The following is a 10,728-nucleotide window of genomic DNA, read 5'->3' as shown; positions in this document are numbered from 1 at the left end:
AGTTGGGACGAGGGGGTTGGGAGGGGGCTGTCGTGTGTTTTGTTTTTGTTTTACATACCTCCTAGATTAGGAGCAAGCACACAGCACACAGAGCGAGAGAAGCCATTCGTCAGCCAGGAGAGAGAGGGCGGGGTTGGGGGGGGGGTCGGGGCGGGTGGGGGGGGAAGAGAAAGACGAGAGACACACACACACACACACAAACAAAGGTAATAAAACAACACACACATGGGACAAGGGTGGGTGGGGAGGAGGGAGGGAAAGAAACAGAGAGAGAGAGAGAGAAAGAGCAAAGTTATTCCAAAAAAAGCGGGGTAGGGAGAAACACAAGCCAAATACTGCGAGTATGTACAAATAGATTCCCCAGCAACAGGTTTTTAATCGGGATGGGGGAGGGGGAGGAAGGGTGGGGGGGGGGGGGGGGGCGGGGGGGGGAGAGGGCGATTGCAATCCCAGCGCCCTGTGTCCAGAGGGAGCTCCTGCAACACGACGGGGGAAAGCAGTCGAGAGGGGCACTCCAGTCTGACTCACCGCCCGGCGTCTGATCGGGGCTTGGGGCAGGATCGTTCATCTCCCTACTCCGCCCTCCCCCCACTGCCGCACCTTCACCCCTCACCTCACCGGCCCCGTTCTTCTCCTCTGACTGGGGATGGTGTGGGCGGTCTGCTTCACCCCCCTCCTCCACCCCACTCAGTGCGGGGCATTCACCACCCAAACCTTGTTCTTGCCACACACAGGTGGACACACACGCAGACACAGTCACACAGACACACACAGACATGGACACACAGACACAGATACACACACCCACGTACACACAGACACAGACAGATACACACACCCACATACACACACACAGACACAGATAGATACACGAACACAGACACACACAGGTACAGACAGACACAGACACACACGCAGACATGGACACACAGACACAGATACACACACACACACACAGAGACACACGCACAGACAGAGACAGAGACACATGCACAGAGATAGACACACAGAGACACACCCACTTACAGGTGAACAGGCGCCATTCTCCATTACTTCACCCCTAACATTTACCCCGCCCCTTCCCGCGAGATCAGGTGCCTCAGTTCCTGGTCAGATATTCGGGGACTGGAAGCTCGAGCGGTTCAGAAACTGGAGTCCTCCCCCACCACCACAACTGCCCCAACACACCCCCACTCCCCCCCCGCCACACACACTTATTTTAAACAACATATTTCAATCGAAACAGCTATAAAAATATGCGAGACCGGGGTTAACAAAAACACAAGAGAGAGGATAAATTGGGGGAATGGGCGAGAGGAGGGGGCTTCGGACGACTGAGGCCAGGGACCAGGCCCGTGCGAGAGCCGGACATCCCAGGCGTCTGCCACCAGCGGGCACAGCGCACCAGGCGGCATCTACCACCCCACTCGGCCGGACGCGCACAGAGCCGGTGCGGAGAAGCTGTGGGTCCTGGGCACAGGAGCAGGGGGGCAGAGAGAGGCGGGGGGGGGGTGGTGAAGAGAGAGAGAGAGAGAGTGAGGGGGGGGGGGGGTGAGTGAGGAGGGGGGGGTGAGTGAGGAGGGGGGTGGTGAGTGAGGAGGAGGGGGGAGTGAGGAGGGGGGAGGTGAGGAAGGGGGAGTGAGGAAGGGGGAGTGAGGAAGGGGGAGTGAGGAAGGGGGAGTGAGGAAGGGGGAGTGAGGAAGGGGGGAGTGGGGAGGGGGGAGTGAGGAGGGGGGAGTGAGGAGGGGGGAGTGAGGAGGGGGGAGGGGGGGAGTGAGGAGGGGGAGTGCGGGGGGGGAGGGGGGAGTGCGGGGGGGGAGGGGGGAGTGCGGGGGGGGGGAGGGGGGGAGTGCGGGGGGGGGAGAGTGAGGGGGGGAGAGCGAGGGGGGGAGAGTGAGGGGGGAGAGAGTGAGGGGGGAGAGAGTGAGGGGGGGGAGGGGGGGAGTGCGGGGGGGGAGGGGGGAAGGGGGAGTGAGGAAGGGGGGGAGTGAGGAAAGGGGGAGTGGGGAGGGGGGAGTGAGGAGGGGGGAGTGAGGAGGGGGGAGTGAGGAGGGGGAGTGAGGAGGGGGAGTGAGGAGGGGGAGTGAGGAGGGGGAGTGAGGAGGGGGGAGTGAGGAGGGGGGAGTGAGGAGGGGGGGAGTGAGGAGGGGGGGAGTGAGGAGGGGGGGAGTGAGGAGTGCGGGGGGGGGAGGGGGGAGTGCGGGGGGGGAGGAGGGGGGGAGTGCGGGGGGGGAGGAGGGGGGGAGTGCGGGGGGGGAGGAGGGGGGGAGTGCGGGGGGGGAGGAGGGGGGAGTGCGGGGGGGGAGGAGGGGGGAGTGCGGGGGGGGAGGAGGGGGGGAGTGCGGGGGGGGGAGTGAGGGGGGGAGGGGGGAGTGCGGGGGGGTGAGGGGGGGAGGGGGGAGTGCGGGGGGGGAGTGAGGAAGGGGGAGTGAGGAAGGGGGAGTGAGGAAGGGGGAGTGAGGAGGGGGGAGTGAGGAGGGGGGGAGTGAGGAGGGGGGAGTGAGGAGGGGGGAGGGGGGAGTGAGGGGGGGAGTGCGGGGGGGGGAGGGGGGAGTGCGGGGGGGGGAGGGGGGAGTGCGGGGGGGGGAGAGTGAGGGGGGGGGGAGAGTGCGGGGGGGGGGAGAGTGCGGGGGGGGGGAGAGTGCGGGGGGGGGGAGAGTGCGGGGGGGGGAGAGTGCGGGGGGGGGGAGAGTGCGGGGGGGGGAGAGTGCGGGGGGGGGGAGAGTGCGGGGGGGGGAGAGTGCGGGGGGGGGGAGAGTGCGGGGGGGGGAGAGTGCGGGGGGGGGGAGAGTGCGGGGGGGGGGAGAGTGCGGGGGGGGAGAGTGCGGGGGGGGGAGAGTGCGGGGGGGGGAGAGTGCGGGGGGGGGGAGAGTGCGGGGGGGGGGAGAGTGCGGGGGGGGGGAGAGTGCGGGGGGGGGAGAGTGCGGGGGGGGGAGAGTGCGGGGGGGGGAGAGTGCGGGGGGGGAGAGTGCGGGGGGGGGGAGAGTGCGGGGGGGGAGAGTGCGGGGGGGGAGAGTGCGGGGGGGGGAGAGTGCGGGGGGGGGAGAGTGCGGGGGGGGAGAGTGCGGGGGGGGGGAGAGTGCGGGGGGGGGAGGGAGAGTGCGGGGGGGGAGAGGGAGTGCGGGGGGGGAGGGGGGAGTGCGGGGGGGGGAGAGGGAGTGAGGGGGGGGAGAGGGAGTGAGGGGGGGGAGAGGGAGTGAGGGGGGGAGAGGGAGTGAGGGGGGGAGAGGGAGTGAGGGGGGGAGAGTGAGTGAGGGGGGGAGAGTGAGGGGGGGAGAGTGAGGGGGGGGAGAGTGAGGGGGGGGGAGAGTGAGGGGGGGAGAGTGAGGGGGGGGGAGAGTGAGGGGGGGGAGAGTGAGGGGGGGAGAGTGAGGGGGGGGGAGAGTGAGGGGGGGAGAGTGAGGGGGGGAGAGTGCGGGGGGGGGAGAGGGAGTGCGGGGGGGGAGAGGGAGTGCGGGGGGGGAGAGGGAGTGCGGGGGGGGAGAGGGAGTGCGGGGGGGGAGAGGGAGTGAGGGGGGGGGAGAGAGTGAGGGGGGGAGAGTGAGGGGGGGGGAGAGTGCGGGGGGGGAGAGTGCGGGGGGGAGAGTGCGGGGGGGGGAGAGTGCGGGGGGGGGGAGAGGGAGTGCGGGGGGGGAGAGGGAGTGCGGGGGGGGAGAGGGAGTGCGGGGGGGGAGAGGGAGTGCGGGGGGGGAGAGGGAGTGCGGGGGGGGAGAGGGAGTGCGGGGGGGGGAGGTGGGAGTGCGGGGGGGGAGGGGGGGAGTGCGGGGGGGGGAGGGGGGAGTGCGGGGGGGGAGGGGGGAGTGCGGGGGGGGGAGGGGGGAGTGCGGGGGGGGAGGGGGGGAGTGCGGGGGGGGAGGGGGGGAGTGCGGGGGGGGGGAGGGGGGAGTGCGGGGGGGGGAGGGGGGGGAGTGCGGGGGGGGGGAGGGGGGAGTGCGGGGGAGGGGGGAGGGGGGGAGTGCGGGGGGGTGGGGGGAGGAGGGGGGAAGGGGGGAGTGCGGGGGGGGAAGGGGGGAGTGCGGGGGGAGAGGGAGGGGGGGAGTGCGGGGGGAGAGGGAGGGGGGAAGTGCGGGGGGAGAGGGAGGGGGGAGTGCGGGGGGGGGGGGGGAGTGCGGGGGGGGGAGGGAGTGCGGGGGGGGAGGGAGGGGGGAGTGCGGGGGGGGAGGGAGGGGGGAGTGCGGGGGGGGAGAGGGAGTGCGGGGGGGGAGAGGGAATGCGGGGGGGAAGAGTGAGGGGGGGGAGAGTGGGGGGGGAGAGTGAGGGGGGGAGAGGGAGTGCGGGGGGGGGAGAGGGAGTGCGGGGGGGGAGAGGGAGTGCGGGGGGGGAGAGGGAGTGCGGGGGGGGGAGAGGGAGTGCGGGGGGGGAGAGGGAGTGCGGGGGGGGGAGAGGGAGTGCGGGGGGGGGGGGAAGAGAGAGAGAGAGAGAGAGAGAGAGAGAGAGAGAGAGAAGGGGGAGGAGAGTGAGGGGGAGGAGAGCGAGAGGTGGGAGAGAGAGAGAGTGGGAGAGAGCGAGAGAGGGGGGTGAGGGAGAAGGGACACTCCCTCGCCAGAAGGCAGCGACACTCACTTGGCCCCGCGGTCCACGGGCACCAGCTGCCCCCTTCGGCAACTCACGTGAGTGAGTGTCCTCGGGCTATTCGCCCATGGGGGGGCGTGCAAGCTCATAGGTAGACATCGGATCGCACCCGACGGCCCCCCTCACAGCGGGCAGGGATCAGGACCCGCGGGCGATTCTCCCCCTCCTGCTGGCGGGGGCTCCGAGGGTCCACGGAGGCCGCTGAAAGTCTCGCCTCTTCCCGTTCGCGCCCCGCGTAACCCAGGACGCTGTGGACACTGCGAGGCTCGGGGGGTGCACCGACGCCTTGGGCCCACTGAGGGGGTGCGGGGGGGGGGGGGCCGCGGGTATGCCCGTTGCGCCCGCTTTCGCCCCGCTGCCTCTTACCCAGTTTCAGTAGCCAGCCTTCCCGGTCTGGGTTGAAGAAGGTGTGGGTCAAATCATTGCCATCGTCCTCCGGAATCTTAAAAGGCTCATTTTTGATGCTGTCGTATAGATTCTGAAAGGCACAGAGAGAGAGAGAGAGAGAGAGAGAGAGGAGATAGCAAGTCAGAACGCAAGACAAAAGACTTGCATTTCTCCAGCGCCTATCATCACCTCAGGACGTCCCAAAGCGCTTTACAGCCAATGAGGTACTTTCTTTGAAATGGTGTTAGGGAAATTGACGGGATTGAAGGCCGATAACTCCCCAGGGCCTGATAATCTACATCCTAGGGTACTGAAGGAAGTGGCCCTAGAAATAGTAGATGCATTGCTGATCATCTTCCAACATTCGATGGAGTCTGGAACAGTACCCATGGATTGGAGGGTAGCTAATGTTACCCCACTATTCAAAAAAGGTGGCAGAGAGAAAACGGGGAATTACAGACCGGTAAGCCTGACATCGGTAGTGGGGAAAATGCTAGAGTCCATTATAAAAGATGTAATAGCGGAGCACTTGGAAAACAGTGACCGGATCGGACAAAGTCAACATGGATTTACAAAAAGTAAATCGTGCTTGACTAATCTACCTGAATTTTTTGAGCATGTAACTGGTAGAATAGAGAAGGGAGAACCAGTGGATGTGGTGTATTTGGACTTTCAGAAGGCTTTTGATAAGGTCCCGCATAAGAGATTAGCCTGTAAAGTTAAGGCACATGGGATTGGGGGCAAGGTATTGACTTGGATAGAGAACTGGCTGGCAGACAGAAAGCAAAGAGTTGGAATAAACGGGTCTTTTTCCGAGTGGCAGGCAGTGACTAGTGGGGTACCGCAGGGATCGGTCCTTGGACCCCAGCTATTCACAATATATATTAATGATCTGGATGAGGGAACTAGATGTAATATCTTCAAATCTGCAGACGACACAAAGCTGGGTGGGCGTGTGTGCTGTGAGGAGGATGCCGAGAAACTCCAGTGTGATTTGGACAGGTTGGGTGATTGGGCAGAAGCATGGCAGATGCAATATAACGTGGATAAATGTGAGGTTATCCACTTTGGTGGCAAAAACAGGAAGGCAGATTATTATCTGAATGGCAATAGATTGGGAGAAGGGGAAGTGCAACGAGACCTGGGTGTCCTTGTGCACCAGTCGCTGAAGGTAAGCATGCAGGTGCAGCAGGCGGTTAAGAAGGCAAATGGTATGTTGGCCTTCGTAGCGAGAGGGTTTGAGTACAGGAACAAGGATGTCTTGCTGCAGTTGTACAGGGCCTTGGTGAGACCACATCTTGAGTATTGTGTGCAGTTTTGGTCGCCTTATCTGAGGAAGGATGTTCTTGCCATGGAGGGAGTGCAGCGAAGATTCACCAGGCTGATACCTGGGACGGCAGGAATGACGTATGAGGAGAGATTGGGTCGATTGGGCTTATACTCGCTGGAGTTTAGAAGAATGAGAGGGGATCTCATTGAAACTTACAAAATTCTAACAGGACTAGACAGACTAGATGCAGGAAGGATGTTCCCGATGGCAGGGGAGTCCAGAACGAGGGGTCACAGTCTAAGGATAAGGGGTAAGCCATTTAGGACTGAGATGAGGAGGAATTTCTTCACCCAGAGAGTGGTGAACCTGTGGAATTCTCTACCGCAGAAGTTAGTTGAGGCCAATTCATTAAATATATTCAAGAAGGAGTTAGATATATTTCTTAAGGCTAAAGGGATCAAGGGATATGGGGAGAAGGCAGGGACAGGGTACTGAATTTGGATGATCAGCCATGATCGCATTGAATGGCGGAGCAGGCTCGAGGGGCCGAATGGCCTACTCCTGCTCCGATCTTCTATGTTTCTAGGTTTCAGTACTGCACTGGAGTGTCAGCCTGGATTTTTGTGCTCCAGTCTCTGGAGAGGGAGGAGTAGGCCATTCGACCACTCGAGCCTTCAATAAGGTCATGGCTGATCTTGTACATCAACTAGAGGAACAACAGGACCTTGGAGTGCATGTCCAGATCCCTGGAGGTAGCAGGACAGGTAGATAAGGTGGTTAAGAAGGCATACGGGACACTTCCCTTTATTAGCCGAGGCACAGAATATATATAGGTAGGGAAACAAGGGTGAGGAGCTTAACGTAATTAATATAAAGTAAAGTAAAAGTACTGGAGAAAACAATGGGACTAAAAGCCAACAATCCCCTGGCCCTGACGGCCTACATCCTAGGGTTCTAAAAGAGGTGGCTGAAGAGATAGTGGACGCATTGGTTTTGATCTTCCGAAATTCCCTCGATTCTGGAGCAGTCCCAGCGGATTGGAAGTTCGCAAATGTAACACCGCTATTGAAGAAAGGAGGGAGAGAAAAAATGAGGGATCTACAGGCCAGTTAGCCTGACATCAGTCGTCAGGGAAATGCTGGACTCCATTGTTGAGGAAGTGGTTACAGGGCCACTTAGAAAATCATAACATGATTAGGCCGAGTCAACATGGTTTTATGAAAGGGAAATCGTGTTTGAGAAATTTATTAGAGTTTTTTGAGGATGTAACTAGCAGGGTAGATAAAGGGGAACCAGTAGATGTAGTATATTTGGATTTCCAAAAGGCATTCGATAAGGTGCCACATAAAAGGTTATTACACAAGATTAGGGCTCATGGTGTTGGGGGAAATATAGTAGCATGGATAGAGGACTGGTTAACGGACAGAAAACGGAGAGTAGGAATAAACGGGTAATTTTCAGGTTGGCAGGCTGTAACTAGTGGGGTACCGCAAGGATCAATGTTGGGGCCTCAGCTATTTACAATCTATATTAATGATCTAGATTATACTGCATCTGCCCAATCGCCCAACCTGTCCAAATCGTACTGGAGTCTGCAAACTTGGAGATATTACATCTAGTCCCCTCGTCTTGATCATTTATATATATTGTGACTAGCTGGGGTCCTAGCACCGATCCCTGCGGTACCCCACCAGTCACTGCCTGCCACTCGGAAAAAGACCCGTTTCTTCCAACTCTTTGCTTCCTGTCTGCCAACCAGTTCTCTACCCGAGTCAGTACCTTGCCCCCAATCCCACAAACTTTGCGCCCGGCCGATAGTTGTGCCCCAAACGGGGCAATACCGAATTTCTCCCCCGCCCCCCCCCCCCCCTCCAAGTCTCTCTCGGACCCCCGTACCTCCTCTCTCTCTCGTGCCTCGTGACATGAATGAATCATTCATGAAAGAAAGACTTATGAAATAATACTGAGTGGCCTGCAGGTGGCGCTGTCCAGGGAGAGTATAAATACTCGGGCACGGGCCCAGCTTGCACAGGACATTCTTAACAGGAACTAGTGAAGGATGCAACTAGACCTCCATGTTGTAAAACAGTTGATTAAATTGATGTACGAAAACTGCTAGGCACTTGGTCTAAGCGATAAACAAAGCTTTAATCAACTGTTTTACAACACCCCGTAGCCCCCTTTCCCCCTCACGCTCTTCCACCCCGTACCCACCCGCAGCAGGTCCTCCGGAAGGTCCCCGCCGTCGTTGATCCCTCTGTTCATGATGATGAAGCGTTCGACGGTGGGCTTGTCCCGCACGTTGGGGTTGTGCAGGCTGGTGTTTAGCATGATGATGGCGAAGGAGAGAACGTAGCAGGTATCTGTGGAGAGAGATAAACGGGGGAGGAGGGGGAAAGACAGACAGAGAAACAGAGGGAGGGAGTGTGGGAGGGACGCAGAGAGAGAGATAGAGTAACGCACAGTGGGATAAGAGAGACAGGGAGAGCGAGAAAGAGGGACAGAGAAAGACACACAAAGAAAAAGAGAATCAGAGTGAGGGGCAGCAGAGACGCATAGAGGGAGAGACGTAGAGACACAGAGAGGGAGCCAGACACAGAGAGGGAGCGAGGGAGACAGAGACACAGAGAGGGAGCGAGGGAGACAGAGACACAGAGAGGGAGCGAGGGAGACAGAGACACAGAGAGGGAGCGAGGGAGACAGAGACACAGAGAGGGAGCGAGGGAGACAGAGACACAGAGAGGGAGCGAGGGAGACAGAGACACAGAGAGGGAGCGAGGGAGACAGAGACACAGAGAGGGAGCCAGACACAGAGAGGGAGCGAGGGAGACAGAGACACAGAGAGGGAGACAGAGACAGAGGGAGAGAGAGGTAGACAGAGACGCAGAGAGGGAGAGACGCAGACAGAGACACAGAGAGGGAGAGAGAGAGAGGGAGAGACGCAGACAGAGACACAGAGAGGGAGCGAGGGAGACAGAGACAGAGAGAGGGAGAGAGGTAGACAGAGACGCAGAGAGGGGGAGACACAGAGAGGGAGCGAGGGAGACAGAGACGCAGAGAGGGAGACAGAGACGCAGAGAGGGAGTGAGGGAGACAGAGACACAGAGAGGGAGCGAGGGAGACAGAGACGCAGAGAGGGAGAGAGGAAGTCAGAGACACAGAGGGAGAGATGTAGACGGAGACAGAGAGAGGTAGACAGAGACGGAGAGAGGGAGACAGATGGAGAGAGGGAGCGAGGGAGACGGAGAGAGGGAGCGAGGGAGACAGAGGGAGAGAGGGAGACAGAGAGAGGGAAACAGAGAGAGGGAGAGAGGTAGACAGAAACAGAGAGAGGGAGAGAGGTAGACAGAGACGGAGAGAGAGAGAGAGGTAGACAGAGAGGGAAAGAGGTAGACAGAGACGGAGAGAGGGAGACAGAGACGGAGAGAGGGAGACAGAGACGGAGAGAGGGAGACAGAGACGGAGAGAGGGAGACAGAGACGGAGAGAGGGAGACAGAGAGACACAGAGGGAAAGAGGTAGACACAGAGACGGAGAGAGGTAGACAGAGACGCGGAGAGGGAGACAGAGAGAGGGAGCGATGGAGACAGAGATGCAGAGAGAGGGAGAGAGATGGAGACAGAGAGAGAGCGATGGAGAGAGAGAGATGCAGAGAGAGCGATGGAGACAGAGAGACGCAGAGAGGGAGATGCAGAGTGATAGGGAAGTATAGGGAACGGAGAGGGGCGAGAGGCAAAGAGAGGACGGAGAGAGAAAAAAGATCAAGTTACTGGCTGGCAATCACATGGCTCGATTTGAAGAGGCCCTTTTACTGGGCCACGTGTAATTTGCGCTGTGCCGAGAATGCGAGAGATGAATTCCAGCAGCGGATTCTGCGAGCAGCCCAGGCTCATGAGTTCATCATCCCCCATTTTGCACCCAACCCACCAAAAAGGCATTCAATCCCAAAGGACACCAAGTTCACCATCGGGAACTTTTTAACCCCGTGGGCGGACTCCAGTTGTTGGGACGAGTTTACATGGGAGGGTGTTGAGGCAGACCCTGTAAAGGGGCTCAAGGGGCAAGGAAGTCGGGAGCTGAGAAAAGAAGGCAATGAGGGATATGGAGAGAAGGTGGGTAGGTGGGATTGAGGGATATGGGGAGAAGGTGGGTGGGTGGAATTGGGGGATACGGGGAGAAGGTGGGTGGGTGGAATTGGGGGATACGGGGAGAAGGTGGGTAGGTGGGGTTGAGGGATATGGGGAGAAGGTGGGTAGGTGGGGTTGGGGATATGGGGAGAAGGTGGGTAGGTGGGGTTGGGGATATGGGGAGAAGGTGGGTAGGTGGTGTTGAGGGATATGCGGAGAAGGTGGGTAGGTGGGGTTGGGGGATACGGGGAGAAGGTGGGTAGGTGGAGTTGGGGGATATGGGGAGAAGGTGGGTAGGTGGGGTTGGGGATATGGGGAGAAGGTGGGTAGGTGGGGTTGAGGGATATGGGGAGAAGGTGGGTAGGTGGGGTTG

General features: G+C 60.0%; 1 protein-coding gene across 1 annotated transcript in view; it reads right to left on the bottom strand.

Moving 5' to 3' along the window:
- The window catches only part of LOC147084901 (cytohesin-2), a 552,369-nt gene that overhangs the window by 423,092 nt on the left and 118,549 nt on the right, over positions 1 to 10,728 (bottom strand). Inside the window, exons 7-8 of the mRNA XM_085979610.1 lie at positions 8,444 to 8,592; positions 4,939 to 5,050 (exon numbers count right to left, since the gene is read on the bottom strand). Coding sequence (XP_085835736.1) covers positions 4,939 to 5,050; positions 8,444 to 8,592 — 261 coding nt within the window. The remainder of the gene's footprint in view (positions 1 to 4,938; positions 5,051 to 8,443; positions 8,593 to 10,728) is intronic.

Source organism: Somniosus microcephalus, unplaced genomic scaffold, assembly GCF_052327205.1.
Source record: "Somniosus microcephalus isolate GS21.2 unplaced genomic scaffold, FLI_Smic_1.0 unresolved_chr9, whole genome shotgun sequence".
In the NCBI taxonomy this organism is placed as follows: domain Eukaryota; kingdom Metazoa; phylum Chordata; class Chondrichthyes; order Squaliformes; family Somniosidae; genus Somniosus; species Somniosus microcephalus.
This window is presented reverse-complemented; position numbering and strand designations above follow the sequence as displayed.